General features: G+C 44.2%; 1 protein-coding gene across 2 annotated transcripts in view; it reads right to left on the reverse strand.

Moving 5' to 3' along the window:
* Positions 1-16,624: 16,624 nt before the first annotated feature.
* LOC111264066 (uncharacterized) overlaps positions 16,625-25,629 on the reverse strand; it is a 165,501-nt gene continuing 156,496 nt past the window's right edge. For both annotated transcript variants that reach the window (XM_086969921.1, XM_086969920.1), the window contains exon 9: positions 16,625-18,203. In XM_086969921.1, coding sequence (XP_086826047.1) covers positions 18,166-18,203 — 38 coding nt within the window. In that variant the 3' untranslated portion in view covers positions 16,625-18,165. The remainder of the gene's footprint in view (positions 18,204-25,629) is intronic.

Here is a 25,629-nt window from a genome sequence, read left to right on the forward strand (position 1 = left end):
ATGATTGAGATAGATTATTAGAAGGAACAACCTAAAAACTATTTTGGTGCTCTCGTTCGAAAAATTTCAATTTGAAAGATGCTCCTAATGCGCAAATCGAGCAGAACCGATACGGCAATAGACATGACATCACCATGGAACCATCACCAAACAGTTGTAAGACATGTTCAAGCGCCACACGAACTATCACAATAGATTTACTCAATCGTACCTTTATCTGAGAGACTCTAATCAGCACGAAGCAAAATCGAGACGTTTCTGAAGCGGTTGATTAAGGATGGTTAAAAATAGATTAACATCCAACAACAATGTACAAATCGAAAAAAATGAAAAATTATTCCAGGTAAAATGATCGATTCCGATCTCTACGAACAACTAGCAAAAAGAAAAAAAGTCGACCGAACCTAGAGAACAAGAAAAACGTCGTTTTCCATCATGACAATGTCAAACCATGTACATTGTTAGCTACCAGGCAAAAATGAAGAGAATCTGAATGAGAAATTTTAATGCAGGTGCCGTATACCCCGAATTTCGGACCATCAAACTATTATCTGTTGCGGCCTCTGCGGAAGCCCCTTAATCATTAACGTCACAATGTTTCGTTTCAGAAACCCAGAAGAAGTAATAGGATTATGGTGTTATTAGAAAAATGACCCAAAGTCATAGATCAAGGTACCGCACATTTACTTATATAAACCTTTGAAAAAAAAAAACCTATACTTTGGGCAGTTGCCACATTGAGACTGAGCCATAAATTTCTACCAGTTATCAAAATAATATAGTTTAATCATGTTAATTTATGCTTTCGGGTGCAGCAAAGGGAACGGCGAACAGTTCCCTAACGGCCAAGCCACATGGGACTTACCCGAACGAAATTTAACATTTATGAATTAACTAACACTTAACAATAGACTAGAATCCGATTTTTACAAAGAGCATTGAAAGGTTTTCATTACATAGCAACGCAAAACTTTTAAACTTGAAGTTACCACAGAAATTTAGTTACAATACCATACTAGTAGAGAAATATTCCACCAGTGAAATAAGCGTAACCTTTTCATAATATCACCAAACGAACGGTCATCTTTCGGTCTGAATGAGCACACCGGATAAACTTCTAGGGCGTCAGTAAATGATGTAGAGTAAGCGCTACTGACACCGATCATTAGAGACAGGCCGAAACTAGCTTCTTTTTTCCTCTTTAGAGAAAAATAACCTTGACTAATCCGCATCGAACACAACCAGGCCACTATTCGACGTACGCTCATAAGATTATTTTCAAGTTGCGCTACTAACGACTTCATAGATGGAACTTCATGGACTGTAATACCAGGTTTTCTTTGGCGCTTCAAGATGCTCAAATCCTTTATCGCTTCCCGTGCTGCTCACCTGTTCTTCAGCAGACTACAGGTTAACCTAGTAATTAGACAATTTCCGCTAACTCCTCGCTTGTTTTTTTCTTTCTTGCCTTTATTCGGTTGCTGCTACTGCCGTCGTCGTCCTTAGTCGAACACACATGAGGATTTCGATCATACGCGCACAACACGTTTCTCTCGCATGTCTCCCCACTCCCTAACCAAAGATTCTTCAATTCTGTTGAGCCGAATTTCGAGCAGCGTATTTTATCGTCGAATTTTTCGAAGTCGCAAAGATTTGGATCAGGGGGTAGCTAGGTGCGCTGACGATTCGGACTGGCCTGAGGTAACGGCGGCCAACAGAACGATACGAAACAAAAGCCAAAGAGAAATCGATGAGTGGGCGGTACATTCCTCTCATCCATTTCGAATTCTTGTTCATTAGGACGATTGCCGCAGGTCACAGCAGATCGCTACGGCCATCGCTGCGAAATCACCACTGCCGACACTTGACAAACGGGCACATCGTGAGTCTTTCAGCCCGCAGTAACAGGTGGAATTCATTCAGCAAGGGCACCCGTGGCAGCAGCCTCAGTAGAGGATCCAGCCAAACTACTCAGATCTGAAAGAGATTGTTATGTTAGCCTTTAGTCTCATTAATCACCGGGAGCAGCCGTGACGGGAGCAGCGGACGCACGTACGAGCTAACTAACAGAGAACTGAACAGAATCGAACTGAAGACGTTTGAACATATACCACTCCCTCAAAATCCGACATCGGATTCGTCGGTCGCAGCACATCCGTATGTAGCAGCCAATGACGCCGTAACTGACTTCAAATGAATTAATAGGCCCTGTCTGTAGACGATGATTCCAATTATGTATCGACGGCTTCTTTACTCTGGATGCCTTAGATCGTGAGGTGCACTTGTTATTCGTAAGCGACTGAGAGAGCCGAGTCCATCGACCACTAATGCACTCAGGCTGTACAACATCACTAAACATACAGACGCATGTTTGCGGTTGAAGTTGATTTTATAGCGTAGTTAACTATTCGAAAATCTAACATTGTTCTAATCTCGCAATCACGACTTCCGAAATATGTTCTACATTGTCGACCTTTTTCTTTTTTTTTTGGTTCTAACGGTGATGGTGTCTGCGTGCAATTTGTTTAATAATTGATAACGGCCGCAGCAGGACACAGACATTAGTATTGCACGAGCGTAAGGCTGAAGCAATGCGTAAACGTTTGAGAGAGTAACGGAAGATGGGCTTTTATTTGCACCGAACTTCAAATGTTGAGTTTTATGTTGTGTATATATGATTGCGCAGACAAACACTTTATTTTAAACGAACATTTTAGGCTCACGAAAAGCTATCTACTATTTATTCCAATAATAAAAGTGAAATGCAAAAGTCAAGTGCTGCTGGTAAAGCCAAGGCTACAGATATCATCTTATAGGTATCGACGGCTTCATCGAATCTAAGAAGATATATAGATTCCACATTGGGTCTGGGTTTCCGTGAGAGCTACCCCTAAACAATAGAACGACTGTTGAAATATGGATCGTATTATATTTTAGTGTATAAAATCCAAGCAGCGTATACCGCGCTGCTCTATAAAAATGCGTACAAAACACAGGCGGACTTCTTTACGTAGGGCTTTTAGAAGACGGTAAATTACTGGTTAACAGTAACTACACTGTCAGGGAATGCGTTTGATGTCGTTCACGCCGTTATTTTTCTATAAAATATCTTGTTTTATTGGAAAAATGGGTACACGAAACACTAAGGCAACACCGCATTCGTCCTCCGGCAAAAATTCGATCAATGATTCTGATATACGTCTTCGATCCGATGAACGTCGAAAACCGTCCAATTAAGGACGGTTTATATGCTGCTCGTTCGTAGATTAAACAGTAGCTGCGTGTCTGTTAGGAGTACGCAAGCAGATCACAGCGAGGGACGTTGCTGCCGATCGGATGATATGTCTAAGAGACGACGTAGGTGCGACCATCAAAAACACAACCTTTAAAAAATTTCCTTTAAAGCAGCATGAACGAATTAAATGATACTAATAATGATATTTTTGTCTACTAAGATCGTATTCTGCCGAAAAAAGCATTCGTTTAGTCGAGACGAAACATTAACTTTGGACCAAAAACAGCTTTTACTGTATATCTATGACGCATCATTGGACTTGAACGAGCGATCTTTGGCATTTTACAGTTTATCCTTTATTATCCTATAAGCTGAACATAGAATATTGTGTAACAGCATTCACATAAGCGCTTAAACCAAACTTCTCTGTCACGGCTAAGATGTCTGCTTACGGAAATTCTGATGATATTCGGGCTTTCCTGGAAGAAAACAGAATTTAAACCCTTACAAACGGGCATCAGGTTCGCATGTACTTAAACAAAGGCACGCATTTTGCTCAGCTAATATATTGCACCGGAGTTCGGATGGATCAGATCCATGTGAGTTGGCTGACTGCTTACGTTAACTCTGATTAGGAAATAAGTGAACTACGATAACCAGAATGCGAAACGAAGCCTCAGCTAATAACTGTTATGCTATTTAGATAGATAACTCGAAATAGTTCAAGTTGTAGGCGATTTTATCAAAGCATTCCCCTATTGTTTCGATTGCGATAAGTAGTCACAAAAAGTCGGCCGACGTTAACGGCGAATCAGCGAGTTCCCTTTCCTCTGTCTTTCGAGAGCAGTGAGTGCGAGAGTCCACGTCTGTCGATTCCCTTTCCACCGTTCAAGGAACCGACGGGAATCGTTTCCCGTTGTTACACTCCCACCATTCCATTCACATCTACGCGTCGGTCTCTGCTTCACAGCAGCCAATGACAAGGCCCGTTTCAGTTCCCTCTCCCACGTCACTCTGTGGTTCCCTATTCCCTGGTCCGGGTTGGATCGGATTTCTCGCGGACCCGCGTTGCTGCTTCCAGCTGGGGTAGCCGGAGCTGGCAAGTGTGTGCTTACAGCAGACTCTATAGGGAGGTCGTCGACTGGCTCCCCGAACCTGGGGACTTCTCTCGTGCGATCTCCAGCAAGTAGGAGCCACCGAACCGACTCCCAGACCACTCACCCCTAATGGCCTGTGAGAGGTTGGGAAGGCAACCGAAAAGTACCATCAAATTCAGGCAGCAGCAATAGCAGGACCGGCAGTGGAGGTACCCCCCTTCATTCTTTTGCCTTGATTCTCGTGACAGAACGGCGTCCAATCAATTCCTCGGGGATGTGGGTCCCCAATGTTCTCATAGTGGCTAACAGGAGAGTTCTATGTCCAGCAGGCCTCCACCACCGCTCTGACAAAAAGAACAACGACAACGTGCTGCAAAGAGGGTGGTTCGAGGAGCTGCTTATTGCAGGAACAACAGAGACATACGTGGTCAAAGGCTATATCAGATAAATATTTGAAATTAGTCAAGCCAAACTACCTTCATTAAGAAAATACCCATATATTGTGTAGAGCCTTTGATACTTATCTTTTTCTTTTTTTTTTTTTTAAATTAGATCACAGTGCCCAGTGTTTTTGGCCTGCACAAAGTTTCTGCTATACATTTAGGTAAAATTTCGTTTTTACGCATCGTTCATAATCAGTTTATTTCAGTATGAAATGGAATTGAGAACACTGAACTCGATTAATGGATGATCGTATAGGAAAAGCTGGAATTCGATACCAGCTAAACACTTACCGAGCCGCTGCATACTCACGTGACTTAAAATCTTTAAGTCCGCCAAGCGCAACTGCGTCCCCTGCGCGACCCGATTTGCCCACGTTCTTTATGACGTCCCATCAACCAGAAACACACCATACATACACCATTCGCCCAGACAAAAAGATAGGGCATTGACGATCAGTCGAAAATGAGACCAGCCGCTTGATGGTAGCAAATGGCGACCTTTTGTAACGCAAGAAAATAAGTAAACGTCGATCCATAAAATTTGCTAATCTACACATATACTGGAAAATAATATAAATCCAAACTGTGCCGGAAGCCCATTTCAGGCCTAGTATTTACTACTTCAATTAGGCTAAATACTGTACATATTGACAACGCATCCACTAGTGGTTAGTTAAGATCTGAAAATGGACATTCCGTCCTTGTTGTTCTCGGCCTCTTTCAACAGTTTGCTGCTACAAGTTCTTAGACGAAGGTAGATATAGATATTTTTTAAGTTTCTACCCGATAATCTGATGCACAGAAGAACTACGACAGATACGAAGAACAAGATACCATTGACGTCTGTCTCTTGGAGGTTATGCTTTCAAATGTGCTTATTTGTGAAAGGAATTGTTAGAAACGCAACACAGGTTTTGTCCCTTACACAACAATCGTAACATAATAAAGAAGCCAACCTAGATTAGGACACTTAAAAGAGGTACATTGAAGCTGGCCCGTGATGATATACAAAACATAAACATCTGACCAGAACTGAATGAAGCTGACAGCCGTACAACTACTTTATGGCAAACACTAAGTCTGGCATTCGTGCTTTCTAAATGTTACTGGTAGGACCTTTAAAGCACTTAACTGACTACTCCAATAGACGATTCGTATTTCAGTGAAATTCAACGTCATGTCTCCGTTACCAGATCAGCTTGCCTTGGCATGTATTATTATTTTCCTAAGCTGCCCAGAAATTACAAATGGTTGTCGTAGCGAACCAGAGAGAACTGTGGAACCTGTTGGTAGACGATAAGCCGCTGGGGCGGCCTCTAGCACTGAAGGAGGCAATGCAGAATGCGATTAATTTAGGCCTAATCGATATCAAGTGACGTCAATGTTAAATTCAGTATTCGACGATTAGGCCGAGTGTCGTGCACCGTCAGGAGCGGATGGTAGCTTAAAGATGTACCATGACGTGAACATTGCCTACTTTCTTTAATTAGTCGATTAGCAGTGAGCGCGAGAAGTATCAATATTGGCATTGGGCCTGCTTCACAAAAACCAACCTACACGTTTCTTTATCGCCTACCAGACATCCCTTAAGTGCAATGGTCGTTGCATTGCTTCAGTCATCAGCGTTAGTGTTGAAAATGAGCGTACGCTGTGCTTCACTCAGTGACAGCTCAATAATCAAGTCTACCACTGCTGCTTCATAGCCTACAGCTGTTCGGGGTGACATGTAAATGGTTGGGCAAGCAGGGTGCCTGCCGCCGTTTTCGGATATTAAAACATCATGGCGTTGCCAGTTGGAAACCCTTCTTTTCGAGCAGGATCATTCTCTGTCCCCTTTTAACCTTTAGACCATTGAAACGATCCCCTGCTGCCACACCCCAGTATGAATAAGGGCTTCTCAGACCTTGAGCCACACCAGCACCATCAACCCGTTCATTCGTGTTCGGAGCACAGACGTTCACAGTGCGGAGGGAAGCGAGCGATGCTTTAGCTTTTGGCGAACGGTTGGCCACGAACCGAGAGGCTAAATGATGGAGGCCGTGTTAGCGGTTGCTGTGGTGGCCACAAAGACCACTTACTGCCACGTCTCCCCGCAGTCTACCGGTGCCGGGACGGCCACTTCTGTTCCCAGCGAGAGAGAAAGAGAAAGGGAGGGAAAGAGAGCGCGCGCGCGCGAGAGAGAGAGAGAGAGAGTAACCGACTGCCAAGTGCACGTAGGGGACGTGGGTCCGCCGAGAAACGGCCAGTTACTGAACGTAAACTAGCACAAAAAGATGGGTTGTATTTTTGTGGATACGATGAAGGGCGAGTTAGCCGGAAAACTGATTATTACAGAGGGCGTACAAGGCTGACGATGAATTCATATTAGGCAATCTTGGGAGATAACCGAAAAGAGTTATAGAGTGGAGTATTAATGGCTGTTGAACGAGCAACTCAGTTACGTATAGATTATTACGTGTATTACGTAGCTAGAGCAAAGGTAGCTGATAAAGTCCTAGTGACCACCTTGGCTCATATATATGTGCCCATCAAGTAAAAGAAGCGGAGATCGATTCACAGGCGATAGTTCTACTGATATTTCCACCGTTACTACTACAGTCACTAACCTCATAGAAAGAGATATTGATTACCGCTCGATTATTTAATCGGTCTAATACGTCTAGACTAGATATGTTGGATTAGGGTTAAGCATATAGCTGTTTATCGATGAGAGTATTAGTAGATTAGTAGAAACTGGCATTGTCAAGCGAATATTGTTATTATGCTGCAAATAAGCACCGGAAAAACTTATTTGACAGTTAATAATAGAAGTCGTTTTAGACAAAGGTGCGTTTACCCTGCACTAAACTTAATCATGATCCTATATAGAGATATAGGCATACTATGAGTTGAACAAGGTCACTCCGGTAGAGGGTCAAATCACGAATCGTGCGGAGTATGACCCTAATCAAGGCTTTAAACTTTCATAAGTTTGATATATTAATAATAGTGAAACAGCTGTAACCATCTATAAAGTTGCGGTTTTATGTTTCTATGGCGATTTTTGCTTTAATTAGCATAGCTAGGTTACAAAATGTAAACATGTAGTAGAATGCAGACAGAGTAAGCGTTCTGATTAGGCGTGATTGCTTGCTCAGTTCCACATACGAACATACACGCCCATGATATAAAGTTATTTCTTCCGCGACCCAATTTTTTTTGTTACTCTTGATGTTTGGCGGTCTTCCTTTGCGTTTCGTTTGGTGCAGTAGTGGGCGAGGGGTCTTAGTCGTTTGTTAGTCTGCGAGGCATACGTTGCCGTTGTGTGGTATGTACGTGCGGATGCCTGTGGTATCTTCGAGCACGCCTCCAACTTGAACCCACTGGGTAAGCCTGCCTTTTGCTACGAGCGTTACTTTCTGGCGGGCCACGACAAGCTATAAGAAGAGGTCCCGCAATGTTTAAAAAGAAGAAAAGAACGCGTACTGCGCCCAGCGGCTTACATAGGAGGTTCCGTCGGGTCATGCTGGTACCCTATCTAGGCCCTCCATGGCATTCCTTGGCGACGGCAGTAGCGGTGAATCTAACACCGGCAACGAGTGCTGCTGCTGTGTTTGTGGCTTATGGGGTCTTTCGGTGTACGTCGGTGCCATTACGTATGCGTCTTATGAAGAGCCTACAAATGCTGGCGGCATTTAGCCCAAGAGCAGCATACAAAACGGAGAGTGATAACGCCAAAGTGCAGGGCCTTCTGCTCTCAGGGGTTGAGGATCTGACGTCGGGCTTTTCGAGAACATCATCGTGGAAAGGGGGAAGCAGTGGGCAATAGGGATGGCAGTAGGGGCTTCCGCAGGGACTTGGATAAACGGGGTTTTGCAGGGTCTTTTTGATCATTCGTTTGGGGACCTCTCGAGGCCTCTCTGTGTCGGCCAATGGCAGCGCTAGGGCGGTGCCTTTCTCCCTTCCCCATTCGCGTTGCTCTGCTGAGTGCAGTGGATCCTTCCGGCACCAGCGATGGGTGCGTGGTCGAGTCGCTGGTGATGGTGGGGTTGTTGTAGCAGCCGTAAAGCAGTAGTGATAGCTGCATGGTATGCTGCTAGCCGTAGTGGTGACGGTGACGGTGGTGGGGAGACTGCCGCTGCCGCTGCCATCACCGCTGAGGCCGTAGGTTTGCGTTGTGCACCATCATGCATGCCTGTGCGCTTCTCTGGCCGTCTATCTGTCTGTGTGGGCATGTATAGTGGGCTCTGCTGCTCCCTCTCGATGCTGGGTGTGTGTGTGCTGCGTTTCCATTCCATTTTATGTGCGGCTCGTCTCTACCCTCTCCACTCTGCGTCGAGACGCCCCACAGGAGCCGACTGGGAGGATAGGGGCTTTCCACCGTCCGTCGAAGACGGCAGGCGGCAGGAGTCGCTGGCCGGGGGAGCACTGGAGTGCCATCGACAAGGGGGCTTTTTCCCCGACTATGACGATGAGGCCTCCCTTGACGGCTATGGCTGGCTGAATCTGCTTTCGCTTAGCCATCCCACGGAATGAAAGGAGCGGGGACACACTGCAGCTGGGAACGTGTGGCATCGCGTGGGACGGAAGGGGGACGATCCGACGAATGGGGATTCCGGAGACTGGGGGATCTTGGACCCATCAGCCAGCCCCGATCACCGCTTCGCTCTGAATGGGCGACCAAAGGAATGCTTTCCCAGAGAAAACGGCTGTATAGAACTGCTCATGGGGACATCGAGCAAGCAAAGGAAGACGCACATACATACAAACCCTTAGTCAAGGAACATTTAATGTGACCTGAACGTTGGCTCTTTTGTCCAGTTAAACTATGAATAGAATAGAATTGGTAATATTTTCTATAACTCAATAACTTGTGCAATAACTTAGATTAGAAGAATTACGCGAGCCAGTGTAACGAACAGCAAAATGAGGTAGTACTATAGATCAGTTTGGCAAAATAATGGTGTGCAAATCGTTAGACATCTATTTCCACACTTGCCTACACGTATTTCTTTAGGACCCGCAGTCGCATTAACTGTATTTGAACCAAATGGGCATCTGTTGCTTTTATAAAGATAAAAAGCGATTAAAAACAGCTTACAGACCTAAACATGGGTAACTCCCACCTTGGTATGGATGGTGGCCAGTGATATCTCTCCACAGTATTGCGTTAATTTTAGTTTAAAGGTATTCATACATTGCCTTTTAGCATCACCATTATTAGTGGCTGACACGTGTTGTAAAATTAAGTCAAATTTCAAGTGGTCCTTGTCGATGTTTTAGGTCAACATTTGATGCGATGCGTCCAGTCGGTGGGTCTATTCTTGCATGATCCATTCGATGCGTCATGCCTAATCGTGCCTTTTTCTATTTACGGAATGAGCTGAACTAGTATTTTCGATATATTTTTCATGAACAATTTAGCTACAAGACAACAATACAAGCTAGAAACAAGGTACATTATTTGGCGTCTTCAATGAAGCACATTGCTGACTATTTTTGACAAATGCTTAATCAGTCGAACGCTATGACGATTACAAATTACAGGTTTCGATCTACTGTATTTTCCGTCGTACACTTAAGATCGTTTGTGATCGTCGTATCAACTTTTCGCTTCCATCGGCGGATGTCACCAAAGACTGCTTGGTATATCTAACCCAGAAACACACATGGCGAGGAAATACACAGATGCATTCTGGGAAGAGGACTTGAAGGTCCGCTGGTTAAAATACGCTTCTCCCATTGCTCGTGCAGCTACCGCTGTTGCCTTATCATCCCCCATACCCTCCTGTTCCACTTCATCTCTGGTTTCTGCTGCTGCGTTTTTCTTTTCGTCAACTCGCGATGGCTGCTTTCCTGATACGAGTCACCGTCGCTTCAGTTTTCTCTTTCTTCTAAACCTTACTTCATTCCACCAGCTCTAGAGCCTGGCACCGACCCCTGAGCTCCTGAGTACCTCGTGACCATGGTCTCTGCTGCTGCGGGGGGGTAGCGGTGCGGGGGCGAGGAGTAGCAGTGGCCGGTCACGGTGGCTTTCTCTCTGGCCGAGAACACCATAGTACGCCGCTGCGGATGCGAAGGGAGGGCGTGTATTTTATGGGTTTACCCATCTGCCAATCTCCCATCTGTAGGCGGCAAGCGGGCAACAGCAGCTGTAGCAGGAGAAAGAGACCTGATGAGACTCTCTCACACTTCAGCTTCTATCCCATCCCCATTTTGGATGAAAACGACCATCGCGACGTACTCTTTTTCCTCAGTTCTGCTTGCTCGTGACAACGCATGCAGCACTACCATAGCGCCGAATGCAGCTGTAGAGTACTCTCCGTTCTTGATGTTAACATCAGAACTGAGCTCCTCTGTAAACGAGACTCACAGGCTTCACATAGCCCCATCGTACTTCTCGTATTTTGTCGTGCTCTTACATCTGTAAGATCAGTACAACTGCTCAGATCAGAGAAAAGCCCCTATAATGAAAAGGCTGGACGCATAGGACAACATGAAACTATACGAGACAAACGTTGTATGCGTAATTTATATAATACAGACGTGTGATTCACGCGGACTCGTTGTTTAGCGTTAATTTCTTTGTTTTATTTCTTATGGTTTCAGTAAACTAATTAACATCAATGAAATGTGTGGCATGTAGACACTGCTGATCAGCCTTACCATACAGTAGATTGCGCATCTATGGTGAAATCAACAAATGATTGCATACGTCTCTTTATATTATTAATTACAGAGTTATTATACTTGTTTAGTAACGAAGTAGTTAAGTATTTAGAAAAAGGGAGTTTTTTTACTTACCTTTTTCTGGAACTTAATGTAAGTTAATTTAATGTGTGCTTTTTCACATACAGCCTTACGATCGTTCATAAACAACAGTGTGTGTCTAAAATGCAAATAACCCCTTCAACATCTGCATAACCAGTACTAACAAATGACTGCCATTTGTGCCTAATAATTTGCTTTGCTGAGCATTTCGCCACAATCATTTCTACGGCTCACACATAATTTTGCTTTGCACTTGTAATTTGTGCTTCGGTTTTTTTCTGACCATGGCCTCAACGTCGCGACGAAGGAGGAGGACGCTGTAGTCTCCACCCACCCAGAGAGTGCCTGGACGCGTCAGAATGCCAGACGTCGCGGATGATTCGTATTGGAAACGAAACCGTTGCCCCGCCTCTTTAACTCGGTAGTGTTTCTACTGTGTCATTCTCTTTCCCAGTTCGTTTTGTGCGGTCCCCCTTTTTACGCAGTAACATGGCTGGGCCCGCCCCTAGACACACGGTATATCAGTCGCGGTCCAGGCTCCGAGTCCAGATTCAACTGGCTCGCTTGCGTTTCCTAGCGATTCCTTGTCCTATCGTAATATGTCCCTCCCATTTCCAGTGCGGCTGCACACTCAGTCGATTCACTAGCTCACCTTTTTCCTCCTAGCGAGTCCCACCCTCTTACAGCCACTTGTGTACGATTCCCGTTCGGTTTCGGATCCCTTCCGACTCCCTTCCCACTCGGCTTCGTCATGGAGCGCTTTGCTAGCTTTCCCTTCCTCCTTCGTATCCTCGTTTGGCTGGCTGTGAGCTCCGCAATTGGGCACTGTCTTTGCAACTGCCTTGGCCTGCACGCATCTGCGACCACGCTGCCTGCTTGCAGACTTGCCTGCCTTGTCGTACTTCCTTTTTCGTCGTCATTCCCTAAAGAGTTCCCTGGTTCCCTTTCCCAGGGGCGGTGGCCTGGCCGTTTGGTCTCTATTGTAGCCACAGCAGAAAGCAATGTACAAAGAACGAAGAAGATATTGTAAGTGCTTCTGTGAACGTATCTTCCCGGCGTCCCTTTCCCTCAAGAGATTTAATCGAAATGGAGGGTTGGGAGGGCCGTGGAAAGGGTCGGCTGAGCCTGGCCGACAGGGCCGTGCAGCAGTCGAAAGACCTACTCGGTGCTGGATGTCAACGAAGCCTACGTAGGGACGGGAAACAGGGAAACAACGTTAAACAGTCTCAGGCGTAGGAATGGAACTCTAGGAGTGGGATAAACGAGGGGGTCTGAAGGGTTGTCATTGGCAGTAGGGTATGGGTCGCATTCACTTCCCTTTCGGTTGTCTCTCCGGTGGTCCTTGATAAGCTGGGCCAACTCGGAACCAATAGGGCTGTTTTCCCGGGCTTTTGTGGGCTGTTGTTACCGTAATACCTCGCCAGACACCGAACTCCTGTATCCCCGTCAGATAGTTCGGTTCGGGGTGTCCCGCTAGTGGTGAGTGCTGGTTGTCGGGATTTATCGTTACTGGCCGACGGTGGCTACAGATGACGACAGCGACGACTGCCGGCTGCCGCCCAGCCTTGAGCTAGGGAATTAATCAGCTAGATGCCAGCTCGTTTCCACCCTTCGTTCCGTTCAGGAAGTCGCCAGCTAGTTGGTAAAGGAATAGAGCTGGAGCTGGAGGCAAGGGAGTCGGTTGTAGAGGTAGCCGGAGGAAAAGGGATGGACGACCGCTGGGAAGGCAAAGAGAAAATCCGCGAGAGAGGGGAAGACATGCCTCTGTCGCAGAGTTCTGACGCTAGTACAACTCTCGGCCACGACGAAGAGAAGCAGTGGAAACCATGGAAAGGGGAACAGAAAGGAACTATTTAGGTGGTGGGAGTCGGTACGGGTATGGAGGCAAGTCACTGTGCGGAGGAACAATTTGGCTGCTAAAGCCCGAGCTAGGGTTAGAAACGGATTTGGGGCTACAAAAACCCCAGCAGATAGAGACGAAGAGAGGGTCACCGAGAGGCCACTGCGAAGGTGGTAACTGCCCCAATGAGCTATCGCGCCACAATTAATAGAAGCCGTCGCTTTCTTCATGAGACTGTGTAGACACAATTTTTCTGTTCGAACGAAATTATTTCGATTGTGACAGTCATCTACCGAATAAAACGGAAACAGTGTAAAAAGAACTTCTCTGAGCATATCGTTGAACGCAACTAGATCAAAAAATGGCTATTTTCACGAATAACCGGGTCTCCTGCTAGAAGAAATACTGGTAATATGCAACATCACGCAGCAACTGCTTCTGATAAATGATGAATAATAACGGGCAACGGTACCATACCCTATTCCTCCATTCAACATCTAAGCAGCTGTGGCTCGAGGGCAGCAAGCTAAGGCCACGAAGATGAATTTACTTGGAAGATTAAAGAATGAAGAAATGATAACTGACAGAGCACCAATGAAATAAGGCTTATTTAGCCTATGTGACTGTGAACTTCGAAAAATCGTTTGTTTAGAAGTGATGGCAAGGCGACGGTGCAACTGAATGACATAAATGGCCCTTATGATGGTAGGCCGGCAGACCGATATGAACTACTTCTTTAACCATTTTTAGCTGAGCAGCCAGAACTGACCTCAGACTAGTTATCACACTATTCGTTGTTATTTCTACTGAAGTAAAACAGTGATCAATTTATGTTTGTCGTAGTTAGTCTGCTGCACTAAACCACCCACAAGGTCTCATGTGGTTAAAAGCGCTGCTGTAAGTGTTATCTAATACAGTCGAATGACTTTTCTATCAAGATCTAAATGAGGAGATATTCGTACCACGAATGATCCTGAATCGTTTTAGGTATTTGTGATTGTCGTTTATCATTTGAGACGAGATTGTCCGACGTAAAAGTTGGACAGCTATAAATATTTACGTTCTCTCGTCGAGTGATGTCATCGAGGTTTCGCAATAAAAATCCAAAGAGACAGATAAAACGAAAGATAGATAGCAAGCGTAATTTCAACAAGCTGTAGCGTTGCAAGTGGTCCGGTTTGGTCACCCGTGGCGACAATAAGCTGCTGCAGTCTTCATTCCGTGCGTGTCATCAATCGGTTTATCCGTCAAAGTGTTTCGCATCAGTGGCTGCGTTTCTGATCGGTTATAGCCAATGCACATATGCAGAAATTAGTCATTCTATGCTAAAGTGACTTTCTTTATGATCGGTCGAAAATTTGAATTCCCGCATTCCCGTACCTAATACTGCTATTAGATGAATAAATACTTCGTCTTAATATTATTATTATGTTTTAATTTTAGTGATTATAAGGAGCGATTAGCTCCATCCCCGTTATTTAGATGGCTAGTCGTAGGGTTGGCTATAAACAAATTGAACAATTTATACGGTATGACATACACTCGGTATATACTGGTACATATATGACTACAGATCGACATACTATGTAAAATTATAATGAAAAGAGGTCGCTACAGACAGTGAGCAACAGTTCAAGTTCACGAATTTTGAATTATTATTATTATTAGGGAAGAAGGGAAAAAAATTTTCGAAAAAAAAAAAAAACACTGATTATTGCATATGAGCTGGATCATGTTACTTAACAACGGCCAATAATGATAAGGGCAATGAAATGGACGGCCCAGCCACAAACTTCACATGCGCAGGATGAAAACCGCAGACATTTGGAACAGGAAAGGTAAAAATTAGTTACCGTAGTCATCGTTATCAGGATGTTTCGACTGAAACAAAAATAAGCCGATTTCTGCTTGTATCTCAATTGAATACACATCGAAATACGACTCTCTCTAGCTCGCAGTGTTGTAAATTATATGTTTGTCTATAGCCTTGACATATTTTTGGAAATGTCACGGATGTTTATTAAAAGCTCCGCTTGTGCCATAAAGGCACACGACACAAATCCATGGCGGACTATGGTAATGAGAAATTAGAGCTGAAGTTCAATGATGAGGCAAGTTCAAACTACGAAAAATAAATAGCGGCTACTGCTCACATCTACGGAGGTTCAAATCTACTTTAAACTCGACAACCCTGCAGTGAATCACAATGATCATCATCATCATCATCATGGCCGATTTATACGCACCAGTCTAGCCACAGAGCGAATACGCTGTCTTAATTTGTTACAATAAAGACAAAAATATTTCGAACCTTACGTCCGCTACAGCCGTTAAACATTGCTTCAGATGCCGAACAATGTTCCCTACGTGCTAGTACTAGTAGCTTGACGCCCAAGCAACGACTGTGGCTTCCTAGTTCTTATCAAGACAAATAATGTCGCTCTGTCATTCTATGATTTCGTTACTTCTGCATAATATCGATCAAGTTTAGTTGTTGCATTGTGAGCAATTTGTCAAAGCTTTAGTGACGAGTGACGCGTTGTATGTGTCGTCTGCGAAAGGAACGACGCGCTTCTTGAGGTTCATAGCGAATCCTCCAGATGGCGCCACCGGTTCTGTTGTCGCGATTCTAAGATATCTGGTGGATTGATTGTAGGCAAGCGTATTCCGTTATAATACGATCTGTTTTTTAAGATGTACGAACTGTTATCGTGCTAGCAGAGGAAATAACGACCTGGATATGCAGACCGAACTAGAGCATTTGCTCTCGTTATTATAGAAAACCATTATCATTTTATAATGAGAATTTTTACTAGTAAGCTTGCCCCGTGACTACTATTGGCGAACCACCCAAATAGTTTTGTTAGAATTTATTCGAGTTCATAATATTCATGAATCGTGATTTAAGAGTTGACGAAAAATCACGAAAATATACATCATACGAAAAGCTAGCCAAATATCTTGAGGTGTATTTCACTGTGTACATGAAAAGAATTCTACAAAAATAATGCACAGCCGGTACTTAAATATTAAGCTTTGTCTTGTATCATGTCACTTCGTTCTGGTCTTATTGAACTTGATAATATAGAAATAATAGGACATAATAATAGGAATAGTATAATTTGATGCCAATTGGCTTGTTATCAATCGCTCAGAGTCGATTTTGCAAGTGTTTTCTTAAAACTGCAATGGGTTTTCTTAAAATTGCTTATTCAAAAATACGAAACGTATAAAACTAAAAAACGAAAAGCAATTTTTTTTTCATATTTTTGACGATCACATCTTTATTAATTTAATAAATTAAATCAATTATTTAACTTACTATTATGAGTATTACGATCACTACGTATCCTGTGCTGTGAGTGTGTATGTGTATGGACATCACAAATAAATATAATGATAATTATCGTAGAAATAATATGCTAAGTTGTAATATTAAGTTGGCCCATTATATTGAATTAGTTATGTTATCGATTAAATTAAATACATTTATTCAGCAACGAGACATGCTGAGTCGGCTCCTCGTATTGCAACCTCGCACCTCGTTCAAACACGCTCTCTCCTGTTGATTCGTGTATGTTCATATACTCAATCCGTTATTTGCTCGTCTAATATACATTATGTTAGTTTGTTTGTTTGCGAGAGGTTTTCCTTTTCGTTGAAACAGATGATGACTTTTGTGGTGCGAGCTGTCGACAGTAGCATGCGGTTTCAGTAACAGTCCCCTCTCGATGATGATGAGGATATATTAGATCGTATTTTATCTCCACAGAGCTCGCAAAGGAGCGCCAGCAGATCTGGCTGGGCAGCCTACTTGTCCATTGTATTTTTTGTCTATTTACAGAACGTGTGCTTACACATAATTGGCACAACAGTCAGCGTCGCATTCTATTGCGCAAAATTTTACACACTGGCGAAGCCGGTGAAATACGCCATCTAATGGCCGGTCCTTTGTGAGCTGTCAAACACCTATATTCGTATGAGATCTACAAGATTACATGAGATTCTATGAGTAGCAAAAGCGGAACGCAGTGGCTGGGTAGGGATCCATTGGTCAGATCAAACGCGAGCGTTATTCAGTGAAATGTGGTTTCCCACCCGCGCATCGCTACAGAGGCCGGAGGTAGATTTGAAGGGATTCCTCTTCGTCGTGTCACGGACAAACATCAGTGACAAGCTAGAAAAGAATGGTGCTATTATAATGGATAGAAGAAAACCTCAGTTGAGCTTGCCTTCGACTACGTCGAACAAAGTCAACCGCGGGCCGCAAAATACTTCATTTTAATGTGAACATAATGTTGAAGTTTGCCTTCGGATTTTCCAGTTGGCCATTATTCGAAAAGTTGGCTCAGCTAACTTATGTCAATGATTAATTATTGACACTGAATACCTATTTTGTCAACAAATAAACTTGATGTTTTTTCTCTGCTCTTGTGTATAAAAGCAAATAAGTCGGGCAGTTAAAAGGATAAAGACGTCAATGGTGGATGCGGTTGACCCGCGTTGATTCTCATTGGTCGCCAGCCAATGCCTAGTATCAACTCAATACCTCCCAGTAACCTGCAGGCACAAATCGTTTCTAAAAAATCGTTACTTCAGAAGGTTTTTCCATTCTCTCTAAAGGAGCGGATATTCACATGATTAGGCAGGATGACCTATGTACACATTTACGTACGAATCTAATTTTGTTTGATCGTAACGTCCGCTTCATCATGGTCGCATGAATATACATAATAATAATAATAATAATACAAATACTTTTCCTTTCGTTCCGCGCATTCTACTATTGATATGCATCGCTCATTGTACGGTTAAGCCCTTGGCAGGTGGCGAATCATCTGCAACAAGAAAAAAAAAACAAACATGTAATTAATGTGCGCATTTCGACACGAACATAAATACTAATTACCAAAAACAAATAACTTGATACTACTAATGTTCCATTTTTAATTTTCACGTTATTGTAGATCCACAGTATTTCATGGTTTAACGCTCGGTCTCATGGGGCAAGTCACAATGTTTTTTTCAAAAATAAATTGCTTTCTTTTTTTAGCTTTGTTATCCCAAGAACGTTTCTGCTATTTTTCTAATTTTCTCACACCTCTAGTTTAGGATCAGTTATCGTCGCGCGACTATTTCCGTGGTCAATTTCTTCATTGACTTGTCCATCAACCATCAGCTCCTTCCCTGCCGCTTCTACTCGCTTACTCTATTCGTAACCGGGATTCTTTATGTAAACTGGTATGCATAGGCTCCGCAGCACCAGCAGCAAAGTTACTCCTTTGTTCATTTTCATATTTTACAACATTCCTCATAGTAGACAGACACATGCGAGGCTTGTCTGATGATCACTCACTCAGTGAACTCGGTCGTTGCTTGGCTTTAGTCCGGTAGCACGACCGCAACAGCCAGCAGCGTACCTTCATGCATGGGTAAAAGTAAACGAAAATACTTTTTTTGGCCTTTCATCACCGAGTAAGAACCCAATTTCTAGCAAAATTTTCTCGTAAAACGTTTTTTTTTTTTCACTGAATACCTATTTTCTCATTTTAGTTCGCCGAAGTAATAGCAAAGAAGGCTTCAGTTGCAAAGCGAACGTTCGAGGAAACGTTATTTTCTCCATAGCGATAAAATTATTTTTAAGGTCACACTCAGTCAGTTCACGATGTCCACACGTATCGTCGTATATGTCTGCTTACGTAAATGTGCTCGTGTTATGGATGTGGCGCACGGCGAAGAAGACTCCATGTATATAGGTTACGAAGTACCTTTGTGCCAAAAGACCGATTGACAGAGTTTCAGGTATCCGTGGGCACATAGTTCGCTAACAGCCGATAGTTCGACATGGTCCAACTTGGACCTGTAGCCACCCTCCAAGATACGTTTGCAAAATACGGGTCGGCTGGGGCACTGAGTACTCTAGCAGCAGCAGCAACGGCAGCAGATCTTTTTGTGATGCTTTCAGCCAGTTCACCTTTATCGTCTTGAGTCCCCCTGCAGCGGTGCTCATACTCCCTAAGTGCTATGGGAAAGCCAGAGCAGCAAGAAAGAAGCGAGACAGCGACGGGCAACGGGGTAAGACGGGGGCGGGGCGGGGCGGGGTGGGGGTGAAGGCAAACAGACGCTGATGGATCTGATCGCTCTGGTCGCCAGCGCCAATGAAGAAGAAGTGCGCATATTCTACAGCAGGCCGACTAAAAGTAAAGGGCCTCGAAACGCAAAAGCGAAGCGTATCGTCATTACAGCACGAGCCACTGTGGTTGCGAACATAGCAAAGGGTGCAGAGCTATTTGCATATTGTGCAAGAGCCGCCGTGGCTGCTGTCGCAGTCACCGCTACTATACCGGTCATCATCGGCCGGGCTAAGCCACCTGTGATATAACTGAGACCCAAGAAGAGTTTTCTTTGTCGAGTGTCTGAAGAGGTGTGTCACAATGCGTTCCTCGACATTCACCAATGTTCAAAGCGACTTGCATGATTCACTATTACGTGCGCTTTGATGACAGGTATGACGACGTTGAGCAGTTGAAATTGAGCAAGAGCGTTGACGTTGACGTTTACCTGTTCTGTGCCGCCAAGTTTCTGGCAGTACGGAGCGTTAACGAATCATTTAGTCCAATTTACGGCACACAATTTGGTAGTTGACGTTTACTCAAACCATGGTACGTTCAGTAAAGGATTCATAGATTTTTGCATTCATCATGTTTCTCGATTCGGGTAAAAAACCGATCGCTCTCATCTGAAATTTCCTCAACGCTCTCTAAACAAGCAACAGGAATAAACAATTAATGTTGATTTAGTCTGCCAGGCTTGTCGTACATAAGGATAGCAGTTCTATTACAGACATGTGTTTGGTGACCTTTAAGATCTACTTTAAAGCTTTACCTGGCATGCGTGGTCTGTCTGAACGAAACGCAGACAACGCATTTCATCGGTCATCTGATTATCGCGCAGATCTGTGATTTTGTCAACGTCATTACATCCTTCCTCATTACGTTTCTCGAGTTCGCCAGACATCGATCATGATTGGATGTATTCCTCATAGAGGCACATTCTTTAGTTGCAGGCAATTATTCGATCCTATCTCTAAGGCCGCTGCCTTCTCAGCGTCACCTTTCGTTTTTTTATTTCTTTTCCATTTTATTCTCTCTACGTGTCCCTCACAATTTTGGCGGTACATCTTTCCGCCTTTTAGTCTTTACTGTGCATGTGTTTTCTTCTTCTATACTTCTCCAAAAGTAGTCTCGACCTCTGCCTTTTTGCCTTTTCTCTTACTTCTTCACCTACATATAATTATTATTTAGTAGCTACTTCGGCCTTTCTTAAACTGTTGTTACTTTTAATGACAGCATGAGCACTTTTGTCATCGTATCAGTCGGATCTGAAGCTGCTTACTCATTTGAAGGTGTCTGGGAACTTTTCAAGACAGGGGTGGTTTGAAGGGGTTGAGGATGCTGTCGTGACGAAGGTTTGTCGTCGTTCTCGCCTTTGTGTGCGTCACAGCTGCTTACAAAGTCGACTTGACGGGCGACCTCATTGGGGAAGAAAATGTAAGAAACGGGCTGAAAGGGCAGGCGTTCGGGGAGAAGTGGAGAAGCAGTAGAAGCATCACTGCCACAGAAGCAGCGACAGCAGCGGTGAAAGTCATCACAGTTATCATCAGAAACGCCAAAGGATGGCTAATGTTGCGGCAGCAGTAGCAAGGGAGTTACGAGCGAGATGACTGGCTGCAGCCCGCGAGAATCTAGAGACGGCGACGGAGTCTGGGTTTATCCCTGTATGCGTTGTTGCACTACGCACCGATCGAGGTGCATAGAGAAGCCAACAGACTGAGCTCGGCCCGGCAGCAGGGTTCTGCACTCATTCATGCTGGTGATCCATCACCGACGTTCTGTATCCCATGCAGTCTTTCCTCCGTCCCTCAACCCTCGTTCCACCTCTATCCGGAAGCGAACAGAGGCGACGCGTGGCTGACGCAAGAGATGCAGGAGCCGCAGTCATCGGCAGCAGCCGCTGTCAAGCTAGTACGACAACGAGAGCAACGGCAGGAACAGCGGCGTGGTATAGAAAGAACACTAGGGCCATTGAAGAGCAATAGCACCGGGCAATTGAAGCTGCAGGCAAAACATGCCCGACAACCCCTTTTTAACCCAGCTCTGCATCCCTGTCTAGGGAGCGTCACGGGTGGGGGTAGCTGAATCGTGGGGGCAGCTGAATCAACAACATTATCTCTATGCTTAGCTGTGCGTGGCCGCAACGCCTTATTTTATCGTGCTTCTTGAAGGCTGTTTCCAGCATTTGCTAACGGTAGTAGTTAAACCTCTCTAACGTTCGTCTATTGTTCTGCTAGACAAACTGGGCAGTACTGAACTCAGTTTAGTGGACCGAAATGCTTGCCTCTTCTGGACATGTAGTTATCAGTTGTCATCCTGTCTATTTAATGCTATTATTACAACAAACGGATAAGTAACAGGAAAAAGCGATTCTGGACCGCCAACAGGAATTTCTCAACACGTAGTCTCGCGCCGCAGTAAGCGCTTATCAAATGAAGCACGGCGTTTGCACACCGATTCTACTACATAGGGTCATCGCGTTTCCGAGTGTGTTTGGACTTTGTTTACCCAGATACATTGCATAGATATACACGGCTCACACCTTTGTGCGATGCAGCAACGAGTGATGACAGAAGCTCTGATAGATCACCTATTTTGGGACAATTAATGTTCTATTTCCTGGACCGCCCACTCAGACTATATCTGCAGTTTCTCTATGTAACTGGGCAGCAGTTGTCCAAAAATTATGATTTTGGTAATTGATATGCTGAGGTAACAAAGACGTTAAAGCCTTTAGACAGCCGAAAATTTCTCGCTAAACCAAAGTCCACATTGAATACATACGTAGGAAACTAGGTCAAAAAGATCCGTGTTAACGAAATCTTACTAATAAAAATAGCCGATTTCTCGCAGTAAGAGCTACATAAAATGGATCTTCTACACAGGAGTAATCATGTGACAAAATTGTTCCAGCATCATAAATTATTTCGGGATTCACGGGGATGAAAATTATAGATACTCTAAGCTCTGTTGATTCCTACCCATCTAATTCCAGAATACATATGATTAAGTAAATTGAAATCTATAAATAAGCGAGACATGCTATCCTGGAACGAGATAACCTCTATAATAATAATAATTGAAAATGGTCGCAACCGATCCTTATCCCCAAAGAGTCGCGAATAGCAACTTCTGAAACGACTCACTGCGTATGACCATTAGAAATAGCTAATATATATGTTACCTAAGAACGTGGCCCATTCTTGAAGAGAAGCTTGTACATTCTTTGCACGACACCAGAGATGCAGGCCATAACAATCGTATTGACGATTAGCTTAGGTTAAATAGGCCATGTTTTCCCAATTACAAGCACAATTTCTGAATCGTTTGCTTAGTGAAACGTTAAACACTTATCTACTGATCTGCGATACGATGTCGCGGGTGTCTGAGACGGGCGTCGACAGCTAGGCCTGCTTTTTTTTATTCTCCGATATATTCTTGTGCTTTTGTCTTTCTGTATCGCTTGCTCAAGTAGACTCAAGTAGAGAACGGTGCAAGGAAAAGGACAGCCTAGTGCATGGGCAAATAGCGGAATATGGTAGAAAAAATTACACGGGCCAAAAGTTTTATGCCCAGATCGGCAGTACAAGTGCGAGTTTGCGAAAGGTGACACAGAAACGGAAACAAAGTAAACTGTGCTTAAAGCTGCCGTTGCAAGAGCAGCTGCCGTCACGGCTCTAAATATTTGATTGACATGAAGCGTCGTTAGTGCGGTTTTTTGTTAGTTTCTTCGTTACCAGATAGGTGGTTGCTGAAACACTACTATAATAGCTTTGCTGTGGTTTAACCATTGCGCGAATAAAGAGGTGAGGCGTAGTCTGAACAAGCGATGGGAAAAGAAAAAAGCGGGTTGAAAAATGATCAACGCAATGGGGTTCGATTGGAACTACGCGAATCGACGACGAAGAGGACGACGTCAAAGCAGCAAGGACAAGAGACAAAGATCAAACGATTGTCCGTGTTTCCCGAAAAAGTGGGCATGCGCGTATGTATGTGTGTGCTCGATGATGAAACAGAATAACAAAAATTAGAAAACGTACGGGGTGCAGTGAAGCCATAGAACGTTGATCTTTGTCAGGTGCTCGATGCTCACACGGAACGAAAAGGAGGAGAATTTAGTGGACAACGAGAGAGAGGTGTATTTGGTTTTAATTTCGAGTTAATTATCTCTATCTGATGTCGGTCAGCAGTAGGGGGCACATCCCTCATGCGATTTCCTATCTCCCTTCAGGTCAGCCCGTCGTCCCACTCCCATTAGCTTCAGCTCTGATCACCCCAAATGATCGGGAATGTTACCAGAGCTGATGGGAACCAAAACACATGACACACTATTAAATGAACGGAAGGTCAAAAGCGCAGCAGCCAATTCGTTCTTCAAGGGAAAGACAGCGGCACATGTGCGGTATAACGGTACAACAGGTCTGGTAAACCCTCACCGGTCATTAAAATTTGCATTATTTATTTACTGTTGTCTAAACATTACGCCCAATTCATTTTTGTACTAAATTACGTTACACAAAGAGAAGTTCCAGCCGTTAGCTACAAAAACGTAACGTAACCTTAGCACGCACGACGTTTTGAAGCAATAAAGGTTGATTCACTGCGTCGATTGTCAATCCAGCTGCAAGGGACCTGTTTCTTGTTTTGTGGTCTTATGATGTATGTATTGTGTAATTTTAAGAAAACTCCCGTTATCTCACCGTTGTCACATTAGTCGAAGCAGTGCTAAGCTCCAAGAAAAGCCTTTTTTTTCCATCCGTGCCCGATGAACACTATCCACAGAAAAAAATTCATTGAGAAATGATTACGATTGGAGTTTGTGCAATGATGTATAGTTAGTGAAAGAACACTCGATAATACATATGCTTTGCATGAGCTTCTATGAACGAAGCAAAAGGACGAGCCAAGATCTATCGGCAAATAGGTTGGCAGTATTGCACTAAAATCCACTGCGACGAGTGCGATCTCAAAGTTTCGTGCTTTCGTTGTTTTTGCTTTCACTTCCGTCCTTCTTTACCTTCGCCACACGTTATCCAAGAAACAACATAAGGCCGAAGCAAACAACGAACTAGCATGGTACGGACCAACGCATTGTTAGAGAAAAGTGCCAGGCTTTAGACTCTGAACGGTCAAAACGCGTTCCTAGTGAACCTTACGGGCACGGGAGAGCTAGGAAGACTGAAAGGAGGAGAAGACGGGAACGCGTTGGTTAACGCAGCAGCAGCAGCAGCAGCAGCAACAACAAGGGGCTTCCAACTAGCCAGGCAAAGAATTAATTAAGTTTTTAGTACACCCCGGCCGGCGCGTATACCAGCAGCACCAGCAGCTGCAGTTGCAGAAGTGTCGGCCGAGGGCAGCAATAGCATGAGCAGTAGCAGGAGGAGCAATGCCTCGATCCCCTTGGCACTCAGGCTTTGCTACTCGGAAGAAGCAACAACCCCCTTTTAACAGGCAGGGCAATTCCACGTTGCCGCCCCATTCAAGCAGTATCTTGAATTGGTCCTGTCTACTACTTCTCTAACCCTGCAATCAGGCCTATAGTTCTTCCTCAGACATCGAAGAAAAACGCACGAATAGAAGAACGAAACAGCTGGCGACGGCTGACTGCTGCTGCCCTCGCCAGAGGATGTCGCTACCATCATCGTGTGAGCAGCGATAGCACCGAGTTCTTTCATGGAAGAGGCGTTCACGCTGATTTCGCATTGAGATTGCTTTTACCGCTTGGCGACTGCTTAGCGAATGAACGCTGGGTAAAAAGAGGGAAAACAGAGCCGTATTATATTCCCGCTAAGCTTAAACTCTTTAGTTTCCTTGTTGACGCAGAGACAGTTAGGGAAAAATTTAAGATAGCGAATTCGGGCTCAGAAAGGGAAGATGGAGGGCTAAGCGCTTGGTATTTGAGGCATGCCAACAAGCTCAGCAATCGTTGGAGCTGAGGATGATAGGACGACAGACGCGAATATAGTTAGCGTCGGCGCTACAATTCTCGCCTACGAAAAGATTACTGTAGGAAAGCAAGAGTACCTTTTGCCGCAGATAACTCAAGAGTAACGGTATATTTAAAATACGTTCAGTATATGCAAACGATAGTACTCTTGCATCTGAGCTACTGTTCTACGAAAACCTTTCTAGCGTTCTCATCTTCTTTATG

This window comes from Varroa jacobsoni, unplaced genomic scaffold (assembly GCF_002532875.2).
Source record: "Varroa jacobsoni isolate VJ856 unplaced genomic scaffold, vjacob_1.0 scaffold_815, whole genome shotgun sequence".
NCBI lineage: Eukaryota > Metazoa > Arthropoda > Arachnida > Mesostigmata > Varroidae > Varroa > Varroa jacobsoni.